The sequence below is a fragment of the Crocodylus siamensis genome, chromosome 4 (genome assembly GCF_052110815.1).
Source record: "Crocodylus siamensis isolate JL-2025a chromosome 4, ASM5211081v1, whole genome shotgun sequence".
Taxonomy (NCBI): Eukaryota; Metazoa; Chordata; order Crocodylia; family Crocodylidae; genus Crocodylus; species Crocodylus siamensis.
The window spans coordinates 55,532,544-55,551,817 of NC_143398.1; the positions used below are offsets into that span (position 1 = coordinate 55,532,544).

General features: G+C 38.9%; 1 protein-coding gene across 2 annotated transcripts in view; it reads left to right on the forward strand.

Annotated features, from left to right (window-relative positions):
• PDZRN4 (PDZ domain containing ring finger 4) overlaps positions 1-19,274 on the forward strand; it is a 386,959-nt gene that overhangs the window by 205,620 nt on the left and 162,065 nt on the right. Inside the window, exon 1 of one of the 2 annotated variants that reach the window (XM_090042336.1) lies at positions 6,202-6,499. The exons of the other annotated variant lie outside the window; for it this stretch is intronic. Within the exon in view, the coding sequence (XP_089898462.1) occupies positions 6,431-6,499 (69 nt within the window). The 5' untranslated portion in view covers positions 6,202-6,430. Of the gene's footprint in view, positions 1-6,201; positions 6,500-19,274 lie in introns of those variants that run through there. 2 annotated transcript variants of the gene reach the window in all.

Genomic DNA, 19,274 nt, shown 5'->3' on the forward strand with positions numbered 1-19,274 from the left:
AGGCCTGTAGTCTGGGTTCTGCCAGATTTTGGATAATGTGAAAAACCTCAGAGTCTAAACCAATAAGGTCAGGAATTTCAGAAGACTTCTGTTAACTTATTTTTGTGTACATAAATTCCTGAGAGTGTTGGTCCGTAATATATGTTTTCCTCACTCAGTTATTTACTGTGTGCTTTTGCATGTGGTTTCTGATGGTTTTCTGGATTCATATGATGCAGTTTATTTCCTTTCTGTTTTTTTCTGCCTTGCCAGTGATGATGCTCCCAGTTAGATTGTCACAGATCTTTTGTAGTTCTTCATATCTAGCGGGGGCACTCCTACTCCATCCAAAGTTTAAAGCCAACTGCCTGGCTGTGACTGCAGCATTTCTATTCAAGCAGAGTCAATTAGATCATTATAATTTGCTTGATTCCTTCTAAACTCTTCGTTCCATGGGTGTTAACAACCCTCTTTCCTTTTAAATGGTCTGTATTGGTCCCACTACTCTAGCTCTCCTTCCTTCTGTTGTGCTGCTGTCTGTTCACTGCTAATCATCTCTCCCATTTCACTGCCCTGCTGTGAAAGTGCTTTTTAACTCTAGCTAAAACCTCTAGATAAATACATAAGCTAATAGAAATATTAACTTAGGTGGACATTAGTTGAGGGGTGAAAATCACTTCCAGTGAAGCATTGGAGACTGTTCAGACACTCAAGAAGCCTTGATTTGTTTTATGAATATGAAATAGATGTACATTTAACTCTAATGACTCCAGGACTTGTGAAACAACACCTTCGTTATGCCTAATTTGTTATGTTATACAAATAATGCGTTATATATATAAAAAATATATAATATAACACACTACTGCACATTTAAATAAAGTGTGTGTGGTGGCGGGGATTATTAAGTTGAATAATCTAACCATAGGCCTCTACTGATTAGTGAAGCTTCTGGTTCCTTTTTAGCTGGAGAAAAATATGTGTTATATTCTATGGGATGATGTACCTCACCATCTGCACATCCTCCCCTGATTTCCAATATCCTAGATATGTCTCTTTTCATGTCCCTCACTTAAACTCATGTAAAGCCATTTACTCAGTGGGTTCTATTTAGTACAACAAGTCTTGGGACACATACTTTGCACCTTTTTTCTGTTCCTAGTAATGCAGCAATTTCAACTACTGTTTCCCATGAAATTTACAATGGCAATTTATGTACCTTCACATATTGTTAAGTGTTTGAAAATTAGGATGTGGTCCTCAAGAATCGTCAGATTTTTTTGTTTTGTTTTGTTTTCTCTTTTTTAAAAATACATTGGGTCATAGTTATTTGTCTTCCAGTTCCTGAGTGCCTAGAGTCCACTTGTGTTTTTTTTCCTTGGTAAACATGACAGGTAGAACCTTTTTTCCTTAATGCAAAGTGAGTTTGTTCTATAAATCTTTTATTCCAAGAGCTGAAGCTTTAATAAAAACAGTTTTATTGAGATGTGCATAAAATGACAAGAGATGGCAATGAACTTCTGAATTTGGCTCACTCTGAGATGGTAGAAACCATATTTTTCTCATTCATAATACACATTTTTCCCCAAAACCATCTGCTAGATATTGGAGTGTGTATTACACAAAAGGAAACACGGTAACAGCAGTTTCTCCCACTTAAGATTCTGCTGAGCAAAAGTGAAAGTAAAGTCTGTGCCCACTCCCCAGAGAACAAAACAACGAGCAGGATTGACTCCTTAGCTCCTGCTACTCAGTTACCTACTACAAGAAGAGACCTTTCTTCCTTTATTTCTTCATTCTGCCTTTCAGAAATGAGGTATCTTATTCTGGGGCATGTTGTGTGTGAGAAAATATGATATATGCCAAGTCACAATGAATTTTTTCTATTTCACGTTATCTTATACTTTGCATGCTATTGCTACACATCCTTCTTTTAGTCCCTTGACATCTAGACTGTTGAAACCAAATTCAGAGGGATTGGGTGGGGTTTATACAAGCAAATTGCCAATTAAGCATGACTGGGGGGTGGGGGGTTGGGGAGCAGGCAGGGACAGAGGCCTGTGTCGCTTTGCCCCTCCCGTCCACCACCTCAGATCTGGGCCCGCTCCCTCCCTTCCCCACCCGTCGCTTCGGGCTTTGGCTCATTCCCCCACTCCTCCCTGCTGCTTTAGGTTCAGCCCACTCCCCCTTCCCCCCTGTCATTTTGGGTCCAGTTCCCCCCTGCTGCTTCAGGTGTGAGCCTCTGCAGCCCTGCACCTCCATGCCACCGCCACTCCATGCCTCCCAGGAACAGGGGAGGGGAGTTTGCAAGCGGTGGTGGCGGGCGCCTGCAGCTGGCGGCCATGGCAGGTGAACCAACCGCTGCCACCAATAGCTCTCCTCCTCCGTTCCTCCCCTCTTATCTGCCTCCTCCCTCTCCCTGCCCTCTGGTTTGGCCCCTGGTTCCAAGGAGCAGGGCTGGGATGGGGGACGAGGCTAGTGGCCCCTCAGTCCCTACTGTCATGGTGGCACTCTGCTGTGTGGGGAGGCGAGGCCAGCGCTGCACCACCAGCACCCTGCACCACTTCTGCCTCCAAGGAGCAGAGCTGGGGGGACGAAGCACTGCTGGTCCTCCCTCCCTCCCTTCCCCACCACTCTGGCCCCTCATTCCCCGCTGCCATGGCAGCGCTCCGCTGTGTGCCTCTGTGTGTGCAGAGCACTCTGGTTGGGTGCCGAGACAGCCAATCAGAGTGCGAATAAAGCATTACAGACAGACTAAAGTTTTTATAATATTAGCATGTCAGAAAAAGAGTCTGAATTTAACGAAATATAAATTGGTGGATTTTATTTGCTGAAGAGTCTGAAAGAAAATTTAAGTTGAACCACCTCAGACTCGCTTAGTTTTGCCTTTGAATTTGGACTGATGACTTGGCTTCCCTCACTCAGGCAGAATTTTGGAGTACAGCACAAAGCTCTGTTTTGTGTGATATTTAAAGCTACAGGACCACTCTTTAGAACAGGGTCCATTTGGAATAATTTACTCTTGAGCTCTCTTCCTTCTTGATACGTTTAGCCAGAGAAACACTAGGTACCTATCTAAACACTGGTACCTATTGTTAAGCACTGAAATGCTTCATTGGCACAACTATATACCAAATTTAGGTGACCTAAATCATATCTCAGGTGCCTCATGGAACAAGGTGCTCAACTTAGACTGTCACATGAAAATTTATTCATGAATATTACTGTCACACTGTTAAAATTTAAATCATCTTTTGCATTTTGGCTCATGGTTCTTGCATTCTTAGTTTGACTGTAAACCCTGCCGAACCTTTGTAGTCTTTGTAGTGACATTACATTATGGGTGATGAACAGGGGGAACTCCACAATCAAGAAGATTGTTGAATAATTCAAATATCTTTGAATTACATGTAGAATAAAAAATACTTGATTATGTTTTAATATCTTTTCTCTCCCTTTAGCTACAGTTCTGATGTGGGAGGGCATTAAACAGAAAGGAGATTACTTTCTTCCTAACGTCAAATTCAACTTGACCAAAGTGCATAATATATTTCAATTTAATCATTAGTTGGATCCAGTTTTGCTTCAAATTTCACACACTGATGCACAAAGTTTAAAGTTCTGACTGCAGGTGAAAACAAAACAGAACATTTTTGATGGAATTCAAGTACTCTGAAGTATTCCTTTCCCTTCTGAAATAAATCTTCTTAGCTCTATAGCCAGTGCCCATTAGAAGGATATAGGAACAGAAAATAGAACCTTTACTGTACATATGGGCAAAGGGTAGGCATTTGATAAATGAGTGGAAAAGCCTAGGTGGGTTTCATGGAAGGAAACAAAACCAGAGGAGTGGTAATGAAAAAGGGACAGCCAAGGAAAACTGCTGAAAGATTAACTGCAAGTTTCAATTGCATATTTCATCTGCTATTTTATTTTTGTTTTTTGGAACTAAGAAGTGAAATACTGTAGTGATATTTTTGTATTTACAAACTAATTGTGGGGCTTATAAACTATGGTAAATAATGCCCCCCTTGTCATTAAATTTATAGTTTAGCTTTCAGAACTCATAGGAAGATGTTCTGTCAGCAGCTGAAGAAAACACTTCCATCAAAAGATGGCATGGTTGTCCTTGCATGACTGTTATCTAATTCTTTGATCTGAATTTCTTAAGTTTAAAATTGACATACCTGAGAATTCTTCTTCAATTCCGCAATGTGGAAACCTTCCAAGAAATATCTAATGTTTGCTTCAGGTATGTGGAACTTGTTCTGAACACAATTTTGTGGGTATATCAGTAGAGAGGAAGAGAACCAGAAGTCATGACTTGGTAGCAATGATAAGCCCATTCCCAAAATTTCAAACTTAACCCTGTGAACTTCAGGAAAGTTCTGATCCAGATTTGTCGGCTTCAGATCCATGTCCATATGAAAAAAGATATGAGAGGTGTGTTACATGAATGGTGCCTGTAGCTGGTATAAAAAGAGTCTGCTCTGTACACGGTCACTATTTTCTCTCTCATGACGCCATCCATTTCTTAAAAGAAATTAATTTTAATTAAGGTTTGATACCAGTACATCCACAATTTGCATAAGGGTTCTACAAACTTTACTCGTATTCAGTGTCCACAGTAATAATGCTGTTTTCCTGTAGGTCTGTCTGCTTGGCTTTCATCCAGCCCGTTAGGTAAAATTAAGGCCCAGAAAATCGGATTATTATATCCCAAGGGGAAGGACTGATAAGCAGCAGATGATTGTTGATCTACTTGCTACTGTGCGCTGGTGGTGTTTGAGGTGCTGCTAGATGCAAAGCCAATTTGTTAACAATTAGTACTCATTAGAATCATTTCCTGTTATCGACTTTTAAATGTTTGACAAAGCACTTTTAGGAAACTGCACCCAAAAATAGTAGCTGTACATTAGTGTCTAGCAATTAAAATTCTTCAGAGCCCAGTGTCAATCTTAACTAAACTGGTTACCTTGGCTCCTTGAGTAATTATTTTTACTTTGGAGTCCACCTGCTATCCCATCCGGTTTAAAGATGCTTTGGAAGAAGGACATACTTCTTTATTAGTAGAGTTGTTGGATAAGGTACTATAGAGACAGAAGAAATCTTGATTTTTATTTCTTGCCTGCTTTGGGTGGGAGAGGAGAAGGGGAGCCTGGGTTTGTTACAGTCAAGGTTTTTATCTTTAAGAAACATACAGAGAGATCACGTGGTGTAAAATAAGGGAATTAATGTAAGCATGGAAGTACAAGTGACTTCCATTACCTTTAACATTTAACATGTAGGTTTAATTTTAAATGCATCCCTGCTTTTATACACATATTGAGAATTACTGAGCTATTATAATCTAATTTATAAATGGTAAAATTAGACACTGAGGCATTATATTATAGAAGCCATTGAATATTTAAAAGTCCAAGAGGGCATATCTGTTCAGTTTCCTGAAAAACTTAGGGCTGATAAGATTTACTGTACTATACTATACTCTCTTAATCTTTGTTTTACATGGCAGGTATACAAGTGTAACTCTGTAGAATATATGTTCACTACATGTATATAATGTGTGTATGTATATAGAAAAATGATCTAATCTTATATTCATTGCATTTATACATGCACTGTATATTTACACATACACATTATAGACTCACAATTATGGTATCCTTGTTTCTGTGTAGATTTGGCACTGTCAAAAGTGAATATAGTAGTAGTACAACCATCTGGGTTTGTTTTATCTCTTTTTTTTTTTTTGGCTTTAGATATTCAACAACATACGCTGAGGTTTCACAATCACTTTTTTAAATGTGTAAGAAATATTCCTGAAATGCATTTCATAATTCCTTTTGCACAAGGTGGAGACCTAACCTAAGACTTGGTTTTGTGCCTAGGAAATTCTTAGTCATGAATTAGTCTTATGATTACTGATAAAATTAAAAGACAAATGTGTATTCCTCTTTGAAATATTCTGTGCTTAATCCTTCTATCCTTATAAACAGCTATGGTATTGACACAAGTGAATTTTGTTTAACCACACTACATTTGCTTCTTAATTAGTGAATATTCATCTGTCATCAACAGCAGCTATGACACCCCTCCCCGCTAACACGTTCTGTCATAAATAATCAATGAGGCTCTATTAATATTCATGAGTCAGAATCTGTGTAGTCATGTGCACTGATGCAGAGACAGGGGGAGTGTTGCCATGAACTGAGTCGAAACTCTGTGTGTGTGTATACGTGAGTGTAAGATACTTAGGGAAGGGGAAGAAGAGCATGCTGCTACACAGTACCCTGGCTTGTGCTTCCAGCTAACAGTGGTGTGTCTGTGTTTCTGTGCTGGAGTGACTGATGAAAAACAGTATTCAAGTCTGGAGGGTGATTCCCTGTCAGTGCATTTGCCTTTCAGTTCTGGGAAAATTAGAAGCTTTGCTCTTGTTTTGCTTGTTAGAATGGGCTGCAATCTGTGCACTTTTCAGAAGAGAGAGGAACACTACAAACTGCTCTATGAAGTTTCACAGGTGAGTGCAGAGGATATTGCCAGTGTCTCTTGACTCAGACTTTGTGCTCTTACAAAAACATTAAATAAAAAGGGATGTTTTCCCCCTGTGGAAATTATTAGTTAAATTGTTCCTTTTTATTATTTTTGGGTGACTGTTGTTTTCTACCACTTTGCCACTCCCCCTTCAGATGACTTCCTGTGGGATCCTTTTAACATTTTTGTGCATCTTCTGCCAACATGCCAGTCGTATAACAGCAATTTTCATTGAACCGTATCAGTAATGTTGTAAGGGAACCCTTAGCTTTAGTAATAGGATTGTGGTTTCAGATCAGTTATACGATGGCTTCTGCAGGTGCTAGGATTTAACAGGTCTGCAATCTCAGGTATTTCTGACTCATGGAAGAAAGTTTTCATGGCAAATTTGTGCTGGTCAATAAGTGTATATAATTTTATGATTGATAGATGAATATGTTTGCTGAAATTAAAATGCTCTTAATATACATTTGAATTTTCTGAACAGGACTGAAATAGAATAGATTTAAAGGATAATGGTTTTCTCAGTTCTTTTTTATGCAGACTGTGTATTATTTTAGTTTATGACTAAACAAATATCATAATATCTTCCAGTTATTTTGTTGCCTTTTCCAGCAGCAGGAATATTACTATAGCAGTTTGTTGTTAACATGTGTTTTCAGCTTATTCATAATAAGCGGGGGTGAGGGGAACAAGCACTTACCATAATAGCCCATAATTTTGCACAGATCTTATTGAATCTCTGTTTGATTTACAGCGTTTTGTTTGTTTTCTTTTGGCATTGCAGGATCTAACAATCTAAAGTTTAGTGCCTTTTAGCATCTGTTCTTTCCTTCTTTGTAATTTGTCCTAGCTTTGATACATTATAGTTGACAGAGGCTGAACACTTACAGTTTTGGACTGCACTGTGGATGACAGGCAGTATTGAGGAGAAAACAGCTTATAATGTTGGTGGTCTATTGGCACAGCAGTGGCTAAGTGCCCATTGCCTACTGGTTCCCTTAGAGTTCTTGACGTGATTCATTTCACAGTGGGGTAATTACAAAGTGGATTCTCTACACATGAAACAGCCTCCTCAGTTGCAGTGTTAATGCACATTTTCATGGTAATGTGATCAGCGCCTCATTAGCCAGTTTCCAAAATGATCCTCTGCATTAATTAAATATAAAAATGACTCTTTTTATCACCATAGAGAGGAAAAAGAAGATTAACATTGTTAATTACTTCTGGGGGCAATACCTCTGCATCATTTTTTAGCACAAAACTAGCAAGTATATTCAATCCTAAAATAATGTCCATTTGCAGATAGCCTGTCAGCTGCTTTGAGTCATGAAGCTGGTCTCTAGGTGGAACACTTTCCTTTAGTTTAGTAGTTAGTCATAATTTCATCATTATACAGCAACAGTACAAGGGAAAGCAAAGCTGCACCCCTCCCATCCCACCTATATTCTCCACAGCTCTGAATTGCCTAAGTGATCTGAAAGTGCAAAATGGAGAGAGGGTAGTAGGATACTGCCTGCTTTACACCTACACAGCTGAAAAATAAGGGATCCAGATTGTGCTATAAAAAAGGATAGATTTACTTTAAATGATGTAAGGAAATAGGCTACCTCTATTTCAGAGATGATTCATTTTTACACTATTTCTTGTAAAGACATTGCTAATAAAATCCCAAACAATGCCAGGATTTTGTTAAGGGATGTCAAAGGAATTTTTGCCTTCATCTGTTCTCTTTTATGCTGTGCAGAAGCAGTGTTTGTGGTCATTAATGAATTATTCCTTTCACTTTTCCACTTTTACTTTGGTATTTGCCCAGATAAAATATATTAATTAGAAGAATATAGTTTCCTAAGGCTCTCAACCCCCAGCTTTGCATCCTATACCGCTGGGGAAATGTCTCTTATAAGATATCAAAGGAGATCAGTGAAGTGACTTTTGACACCATGTGTGACCCTATATAGATTTGTAAACTAGTTGCTATCTTGTTGCAGTTTCAGGTTAGATCCCACATACCAGTGAGCATGGTTTTTAACCAGTAACAATGGTAAAAGCCTTTTACCAACTGCCACCATAATGTTAGTGCTTACACTACTGATTTAAAATTAGAAGTTGGAACAATAGTTGAGTGCAGTATCTTGAAATCAGACATTAATTGATGATTGTCAAAAAACATTTTTAATAGTATGGCATTACAGTTCTTACATGACAGCCTTGGGTTTCTCATGTGTATGATTTTTGGAGGGCTTAGAACAAGTTAGTCTGTCAGGGACATGAACTGACTGAGTATGAGCAGTGGCTCACTGGCATATATGGATCAGTTCATTTATATTCACACAAGGAAAGCAATCCTAGTCTTGTCCTTACCTTTCAGAACCTGGGCTACCTGATAACACAGTTGGTCTATGCTCTCTTGTGTTTCAAGATATAGTTAAAAAAGAAGACTGTGTTTGCTGAGAAAATTAATGGAAATACAAGGGTTTTGTTACTTTCATAGTGAGCTTGTTTGTAACATAGTTAGCTTTGGAGTGATATGTAGTCTAGTGCTTCTGAGAATGAAGGCATCATTAGAATAATTTTTCCCCCATTTTCACATTTTCACTGAATCAGTCTTGCAATGAGATAGCAGGTCAGAGAACAAGGCTAACCAATCAGAGTGCAGCACTTCTTTGCATGCAGTTCCCTTTTATTTTGGTAGCAGTATTACACGTGCAGATCAGGATTAAAAACAAAAAGTCAAATACAAGTCTTTTAAGAATGAATAAAAATATTGAGAGAGATGACTGAATACTGGAGAATCACCATGATTATTCAGAGTGCTTCTTTTTCTGTATTTAGTGTATCTAAAATGCTCAGCTTTGTGTTGTTACAGCACTTTAAGAACATTGCAGGCACAGAATTATGGGTTCTTCCCAGGAGTCTACCCACATACATACATACCAATATAGAAATTACAGAGATAATATTTCATGAACCCATGAAAGGTAGCCCCACATACTAATTATTTATTTAGCTTTATTTAGCAACCCACATCTCCTGTGTACTGTACAGGCAGCATTGAGTTAATGAAGTATATATGTCCAGTTTCTGACATATCTTTTGATAGATTTGTGCCAGTGAGGGTGATAGTGCATCATTATCAATATTCTTTGGTCCTTACAGAAAACTCTTTGTATTGTTGAAGAAGTGCAAAAATGGTTTTAAAACCACCCTAAATGCACTGATAAGGATTCCTCCAGTGTATTTGTAGGGTCATGCCAAGGGCAACAGAAGATGGGGCAGAAGCACATGAGGCTCCTTGTTATCTTCAGCCACCATATTGGTCCTTATGGTTACATCAAGGATCTTATGAAAAGCTCAAAGAAATCAATGCAAGTCTTTCCATTCCCACTGTTAACTTTTGTTCAGTATTTTCAAATTTTAAAATTTACCATAGAGAAAGAGATGCAGCAAGATAGCACTTCAAGAAATTGGATGAGATTGTACTGGGTACCCTATAGATATGTAGTAATGTAATCCATACTCTGGAAACTTGATGAGATTATATGAGATTGTAGTAAGGCAATCCATACCCAAGAAATTGGATGAGATTGTACCATATAGATATGTAGTAAGGTAATCCATACCCTGACGAGTGTAGAACATAAATAAGAAAAATAGAAGACGGGGAAGGAGGGGAACAAGTAGTAAAATGAATTACAGCAAGACATAAAAGTTGTATAAGGGTACAATAGCAGAGTGGTTCAGATGCTTTGCTATAGATCTAGAAATGTGGGTGGGAGCTTTCTTCTGTTCTGATGGTGAAGGCCACTCCAGTTGACTCTGCTGAAAATTGGGAACTTGTCCTCAGATGGGATTGGACATGGTCCTAACAATATCAGTACCTTGTATGCTTTGGCTGCAAATGTTGATATGCCTAAAAACACTCTAGACTTAGAGGCCACTCTGCCTCACAATGGACTGTTAATGAGAAGAATCTAGAATTTTAACTTGCACTCTCCAGCAAATCCGTGGTAGAGCTAGGGCTAGAATTCATAGCTAATGAGGCCGAGTCTACTAACTAAGAGTGCAAAATTATTCCAAGAAGCAACTTAGAGCAGCTGATGCTCTGTCTCTTAATAGATATATATTAGAATACTTTTCAAGATCACAATTTGGATTGGGAGCCCCATTGTACCAGATGCCATATAAACACCTAGGAAGATATAGTCTGGACCTTAGAGATCATAGAACAAAGAATTTTATGTTGTAGCTATGAATTAGCTAGTTGACTTAGCTGTTCGCTTCAAAATGCTAAAGATACAAAATGTTTGTAAATTCATAGATTTCATAGACATTTGGGCTGGAAGGGACCTTGGAAGATCTTTGAGTCCAGCCCCCTTGCTCCAGGGGCAGGAAGTCAACAGGGGTCATAGGATCCCAGCAAGATCCAAATGTCTCTTGAAGGCATTCAAAGTAGGTGCTTGAACCACCTCCGATGGCAGATGGTTCCAGACCTTAGGGGCCCGGACAGTAGAGAAATTCTTCCTTATGTGCAGCCTGAAACAGTCATGGAGGAGTTTGTGACCATTCAGTCTTGTCATCCCTTGAGGCACTCTGGTGAATAGACATTCCCCCAGATCCTGGTGGTCACCCCTGATAAACTTATAGGTGGCTACCAGATCACCCCATAGCCACTTCATTATACCCCGATAATAAAGTATAACAATACGCTAGTGTCATAATACATGTGTATTTATATTAAAGAATTCTTAATTTAAAATTTTCTCATTATTAATTTTCTCATTTGTTTAATTTTAACAAACCTTTAGTCACATATTTACGTACCAATCACATGGTTAAAAAGTGGTCACCTTAAGAATACAAGTGAATGACACACATGGCAAGATGCAACATACAAAATCTACTTCGTATAGGTGCTACTCAACAGAACAGTGGTATGCTTTTATGTTGTGTAAGTTTTGATTCCCCTTGAAATATTTAAGGAATTGAATAACCTGTATAACCATTTATAAACAAGGGTATTCTCCAAAAAGTTCTCTGTAAGTGACTACTCTTCATTTCTATGGATGACCTTCCTTTTCTGTATTAAGCAATATGCTGAATGCAGGTGGGATATCATCCTGATATTGCAATATGCAGACTACTGGTTCTGACATTGAAAAAGTTTAGGTTTGTTCAGAGAATAAAACACAGCCAGTTTAGATGGTTTCTTGTGGTAGTTTTTAATGATTGTGAAACCACTGATTTCTGGTTAGTTTTCCAAGAATCTTTGTAGAGATATTTTTTCTCTTGCTTAAAATGAACAAAGATAGATTTGGGATTGAATAATGCCTTTTGCAGCTATATCATCTCATAGTAGTGAAGCAGTACATTTACCATAAAAATATGATCATATAAAGCTTTTTATATATTTCAAGCCACATCTGAGAGACTTACTTGCTTAGAATTTACTTTAAAGGGATTCTGTCAAACTAAACTGACTTTTAAAACTGATTTCCCATAAATCTTTTTTTTCTTGTAAGTCATGAACCAGGTCTTGCAGTTGGACAACAGAACCTAGATTAGTTGATTCCAACCTTTCTCATTTCTCTTCCCTTGCTATCAGTCAACCCCTAAATTGACAGTGAAGAGAGGTAACTTGGATGCTGAGAAAGAGTGATAACAGTTTCATTAAATGTAGGTGTTGAAGTAGTTTATACAGTGAAAGGGGAGATGTAGGGGTCTCTAAGGGTAACTGAAAAAGCTAAAGGTTGGAAACAATAAGAACAAGCATCTGTTTAAGTTCTTGCCAGGCTGAACAGCAGGCATGGTACCCAAATTCTACTTGGACCTCATAGTCTCAGAGTAATGTTATAGCTTGCATGGTATTTGGAGGGAGGCATTCAACAATAGTGGTGGTACCCAGTTTTTTCCCAGTTACCTAGTGGTTAGAGCACTCATACAGAATATGGGTGGCCCAGGTTGCCGACTTTCCTCGGCTTAAGGGGATTTGAACAGATATCTCCCATTCCCAGGAGACTGCACTAAGTATTGGGGTTGGAAGAGGCTAGATGGAGTGCACCTGTACCCCTCCTGTTGAATCTGAGCAGCAAAGAATAAAATTCATGAAGCCAGAAGGTCAACAAAAAGGTGAATTTACAGCCATACTTTACAGCACTTCCCTGGAAGGAAGGCGGTTCAGACTCCAGTTCCTTGCTGTCAAGGCTTTTTCTGTCTTTTACCCAATGAGCCTGTTAGAAAATGGATAGTCAGTCTAGAGAGAGAGACACTTTTGATATTTTAAAACTTTATTATAATAATTTTGAAAAAGAACAGAGGAAAAGCATGTGTGCTTCCCCCTTCCCCCCCTTCCACCCAGCCCAAGCATGAGACATTCGGCAGCAACAAAACTCACATATCACCAGAGACTGAAATCCCCTCTCCCCAGTAGGGGAGAGGTGGGAGAAATGCTCTGTAGTCTAGTGGTCATGGCACTCCCCTGAAGAAGAGGGAATCCTGGTTTCTAGTCCCTGTTCTCAGGGCTCTTTATGCATTGTTTTAGGTAACCGTTCATTAAAAATGGTCCCCAGTGTAACTGCAAGGTACAAAGTCAAGCCTCTTTTTGCTTACTTTTATTCTGAACCCATGAAAGGTGCTCCCTTGACTGTCTCCTGAGCCAGCTTTACAAGGAGAGTGGTATCAGCTAGGCTGCTTTAAATCTTGGTGCTTAGGGTATACTTCTGGGAAGTAAGAAAGATGGGTTCAAATACTTTAAGGGTGAGAGAGGCTTAGAAGCTAAATCTCCACTATTTTGGGTGAGTTCTATAACCAGTAGGCAAAATGTTGGCATTGCTACGTGTTTTTTCATCCAAATTCAGTGTAGTTCATGCAAGTGATGCATGCTCCTAAGCACCATTGAGGTGCCTTCGAGACCAAACTGCATTAGGCCCTAAAGGCTCCTATACACATGCAGGGAGGCTGCTCCAATGCACTGTAATTACAGTGTGTCAGAGCAGACTTGAGTAGTTGAGTCTGCTGGAGCATGGTAATTACTGTGCTCTGGCAGACTACAGCATCACAAGTGTCAGTGTCCCTATGCTGAAAAATGGCGGCAGGGCACTTTGAGCTAAAGCTTGTAAAACAAGCTTTAGTTCAAAGTGCCCCACTGCCATTTTTCAGCATGGGGAGACTCATACTCATGACACTTTGGGCACTTTTAATCAGTGCAGCTCTCAGAGTCATGCTAATTAAAGCACCCCCTTTCCCTCACCCCCACCTCTTAGAGCACATGTATAAATGCCCTAAATGTCTTAGGTAACTGACTTAACCTCTCAGGGTGAAGTCCTAGCCCCTTTAAAGTGAATGAGACCTTTTTATTTACTTCAGTGGGGCCAGGATTTCATTTGGTGCAATTGTCCATTTTACATAAGAGTATACTTACTGTCCCTTCCTGAAGACGATAGATAAAAAAAGAGTCATAAGATAGACAACCAGATCATGGCATATGAGATAAGAATTCAGGAAATTAGTAGAATAATGGCACCTATCTGGCAGCATTCTGAATACATCAGTGACCTCCAGGGGGCTGAAAAACTTTTCAAAAATATAAAAATAAATGAAGCATGGCGCAGCACAGTTTTTTCCATAATCTGGCTTCCTGTAATTTAACAAAGGACGTTAAGCATACTTCTGATAATTAGCAATTAAAAAAAAGAAAAGCTGGCTCATTTTTTAAAATTAATTTAGCATGCGGCCTTTAAGACAAACTTCAGACCTAAGTGGAGGCTCTTCATATGAGCCCTCTATGTCAGTGGTGTGTACAAATGTTGATATCCTCCGCATTTTCAGAGCTTCTAGGTTTCAAAGAGCAGTCTGTAGCAGATCCAAATTTTGTTTTGAAGGACATGCAGGGAAGGTGATGAAAATGTTGTCTGAACATAATGCTAAATATTTGTCCTGAGTTCTTTTGAACTGATAATTTGATAAAATGGGATTAAACTGTGTTCCTTCTTGAGAAGTTAGAACATGAGAGAGGAATTTATGCATTCAAAAACAAAAACCTATAGAATGTAGTTTGGTTGTAGCCAGTTGTTCTACCCCATTTGGTTTTATTAAATTAAATATATAGAACATTTTGAGATCTTTGCCAGGATATCATTCAAAGTAGTTTTTATCATAGTTATTTAGGACTCCCAATTTATTGTTTCAAAAAAGGCTGTGAAATCATAGAAAATTAGGGTTGGGAGGGACCTCAGGAGGTCACTTGGGGGTTGGACTCGATGATCCTCCGGGATCCCTTCCAGCCCTAATGTCTGTGAAAACCAAATGTCTGTGAAACCTCCTGCTCAAACCTAGACCAACCCCAACCAGATCATCTGAGCCAAGGCTTTGTCTAGCTAGGTCTTAAAAACTTTTAAGGATGGAGAGTCCACAACTGTTCCAGTGTTTTACTTCCTGGTGAGAAATGTAATACAGTGGAGTTTTATTGGAGTAGTTAGGGAACAATATGGCTCTCAGTTAGTTGAGGATTTCTCAGGGACACAGGTATAAAAAGACACTATTTTTTCCAAAATAAAGGAATTACCCAGGTTATAAACACTCCCCCAGATTGTTACAACTGAAAGTTTTTTTAAAAATCTGATGTAGAGTTCAATGTTTATACTATATATAAAAATAGATTAGCCAGATTTTCTTTTGTTTATAATAAGCTTTGCATCAGTTTTCCTTACAGTGACAGATTTTGACATTCTGGCTGTGTGTAGAGAGAAGATAATACATAAATAACTGTCAAGCCCTACATACTGTAGAAAAACTGTAGCAGTTAATAAGGAAATTTATTCCAGGTGCTTTATATTATTAGTGGAATCTAAAAATGAAGCTGGTATATGTCCATATAAAACAGAGCTGTCTGTATTATGTAGTATTTTGTATTTTGCTCAGGACTGTCTCTAAGTTTCAGATCTTGCTGTAAGCAGGTGCTAAAGTTGCATCAAATACTTGACTGGCTCTACATCCATACAAAATAGTATGATATCAACCCATCCAAGGTTTAAAGTGACCTTCATAGCCCTTTATTGCTGCACTCCTAGGAAGTTAGAAAACCTTAAAAATCCGTTTTCTATCAGGTGGAAAAATAAATCATTCCTTTTCCTCAGGGAAGAAGGTTGCCTGGTTCTAACAGCAGAAGCAAACCCCAATAATCAACAAAGCAAAACAAAGAAAACATTCATTCTCCCTTCTTCTGTGGTCTGATTGTTTCAATAGCTGTTTATTCCCTTGAGGTCTTTGCCATGATGTCTGACCTCTAAGACAATATCAGCAAGGCAGATCAAGTTCTTTCGCATGCTAGAAAAGAGACTTAATCCCCCAAACTAGCATACATAATCTTCATCATTATTTGTTTTCAGAATTTAACTAAAGAGGGCTCTTGATGTCTGACTGTGTGTTTTAAGCATGTGTTATTTATCTGGATGGAATGTGATGTTCATGTCTGTTTGCAACTATCCCTTTTCCCCCTGCCAGTGAGACTGTATATTTTTTTGCTCTGTACTTATGGCTTGCCTGAAGGTGTGAGTCTTAATACCATGTTTTGAACTCACTAAGTCTTTGGCTCCTCCTAATCTCCTGAAGTCATAAGTTCTATGATTCAGGCCCTCCTCATTCTCTGGTTCCTGAAAGTTTCAGCTAAACTGTGAAAGCTTCATTGTTCCTGCTCCACATACCTGTAGAGGTCTAACTGATGTAATAACTAAACTATAGTAAGAAGGGGTTTGGGGAGGTTTATAGGTTCAAATGGGAAATCTAAGGATCCTGACAGACATGCAAATCCCCACTTTAATTCATAGCACTTCACATAAAGCACCATGAATTAGAGTGACTCTGTCTTTCCCCTGCCCCCAAACTTCCTAATGGTCACTTGCCTGTTGGATCTGGGGGCTCTGCTTTGCAGCTGATCCAGTGGAGGTACCTTCCTGCAGCCTCTCTCCCCTAGCCCTTCTCCCTGCTCCCCCAGTGTCTGCAGGAAGGGAGAGGAGAGAAGGGAGGGAGAGGGAGCTGTAGGCTGGGGTTTGCCCAACCTGATCTAGATGGGGAGGAAGTGAGGGGCTCCAATCCATCTGCACCCCCTCCAGCTCCGGCTGGGCAAACCCCAGCCTGAAGCTCCCTCCCACTCCCTTCTCTCCCCTCCCTTTCTGCAGATAGCACTGGGGGCATGGGAGCCCCAATACCGCTTATAGACTGAACCTAGGGAACAGAAGTTCCCTAAAGTTCTTCACTTTGAAGCGTATTCATCTAATCCCTCATTAGATGAGGGTTGGTTTGTCATGCAATTGGGCACTTTTAAAGCGTGCTGCAGCTGTGTATGTGTATCATAAGGGAAACTTCACTTCTATCAGTGTCCTGAATGTTGTTGTCTTTCTCCTGAGGGATCCTGGGACACTTGCACAAAATTTACACGAGATTTACTGTGCATGTGTTTTATTGGAGTTAGTATCATTGTCTAAATGGAGTAGTATAGTACATTGGCATGCAATTGCTGGGAAATTATTTAAGGAAGTTGTTTGTCTTAGTGCATAAAATACTGTACTGTGACTCAGAAGAATTGGATTCAATTCCCAACTCAGCCCACAGCATACTAGTGACCTTGCATAAGTTACTCCCCTTTTGTGCCTCAATTTCCTCATCTGAAAAGTGGAAGTAATGATAAAAAGCTCCTTTTTTAAAGGGCTTGTAGAGCTAGAGATGAAAAACATTATGTACAAGCTAGACAGGTATTAGTTTTAGGCCCTAATCCTGCCACTTGTAATATTGGATGGATTGCCTAACCTATGTGGAGCCCCAGAGAAATCAGAAGTTCTGCACTTAGAAATGGGTCAGCTAATGGCAAGCAGCTTGTAGGACTGCAGCCTTAGTTATATTAACACTGATCATCTAAATGTTCATGGATATAGTATTGAAAAATGTTCCTGTGTTATTGTGCAGGAATAGTCATCATAGGGCAAACTGCCTTACTGATTATTACCGTTATTATGGAGCATATAGTAAATGGTATCAAATCCTATATTATTTAAGGCTTTAAAGATGAATAGTAACCATATTGAATAACATACAGCTAGTGAAAGAGCATAAACATTATCAAATAATAATGATGAGCATCATAAACATGGAATTAAACATGGTGGAACAATTCATTTAAGCAATTATTTATACAACTATAGATGGAATGTCACAGTAGGTCTCATTACATTTCTTAATTGTATGAATATTATGAAATCCTATTTCTGTGTAAACCATAAAAGTTTTTAATTTATTAAAGGATGGACTTAGGCTACACTTTATGCTTGAAGGTCAGTAGTAATAGGAATTTTAGTTTGCTATTTCCCTAGTACCTTTTCTTTGATAACTAATGGGCCATTCTACCTATTTTTATGTTTTATTATATTGTGTGGAGGCCTTTCAAAATGGAGCAATTTATAAAAACATATTTACTTTATTGTATCACTTTCTTCAGATAATACCAAAAACAGTTTTCTGTTTATAACTGGTTGTGGAATCTGGCTATATACATTATGTTTAGCACAGAGCACAAATAAACCTTCATCTAGAAATCTGATGGATTTCAGATTTTATGCAAACAACTTTACTAAACCATTTAAAGTCTTCTTGGTGAAGGAGTTTTATGTTTCTAATACAGGAAGTATTTCCCATTCATCTTCAAATGACCTCTTTGTCCCTAGTTTTACTCATCTTTTTGAATTAAAAATGTCATTTGGTCATGTTCAATGGAGAATGACTTTGAAAGTCTGACCTGTAGAAACATGATGGATAGTGGCAGGGAATGGATTTTGCCCAGTGAGAATGCCAAATCATGTAGCAGTGTAGTATCACTTAGTAAATATTGTCTAGGCTCTATTGTTGGACCCTATGCTGCCAGTGTCACTTCATCAGGACGTTTTCTGTCCTGTGACTAGTAGCTTCAAATGTACTCATCCATCTTCTTGTCCCATTACATTTCATGTGACTGATGTTCTGCACCCATTAAAATTGATGGGAAAGAACAAAGAGAAGAAAAATGTGCCCTTCAGCTGATTATGCCTCTGAAAGAGCAAATGAGACTCTACTGGGATCCAGAGTAGATTTAGAATTTATTTCTATTTCTTGTTCTGTTCTGTTGATAACATGTTACCAAGTTGGCAAGTTTATGCCACTGCTTGTGTCCTGAAATTTCATATTACTGAGTATACATACTGATTGTTTCAGATGTATCAGCTGATATTGATATTGTCGACTATGAGATATTGTTTATATGCCTGAATACCCCTCAGGAAAGATGGAACTATGCTTGAATGGCTCAGTTTTTTCTCTCAGAGAAGACTCTAAGAATAGTATACAGCTACTGTTCATCTGTTCTGCTCTACCTGCCACCCTATCCTACCTTCTGCCTTCTCTACTATGTGCTATATCTTATTCAGTTTATGGTTCTTCAGGGCAGTCAGTGAAAGAATGTGGTAGAAGGCCTTCATGTTGATACACAGTCCTACGTATTTAATTAATTGCATTTGCACTGATTCCCAAGCGTGTAGGTCCAATGATTGGGATCTGGATGACAGAGAACTGTTTGAAATGTAGCCTAGAAAAGGAAGAAATGATGTGGGTAGACTGTAGAAGACAGCCAGAGGAAATACAGAAGCAATATCCTCTTTGGTTGAGAAATATGCTTGCTATTTGTTGCTCAGGTTAAGCATTTGGGTCTCCACAGCATGCGCTCGCCCCCTCCTGGGGCC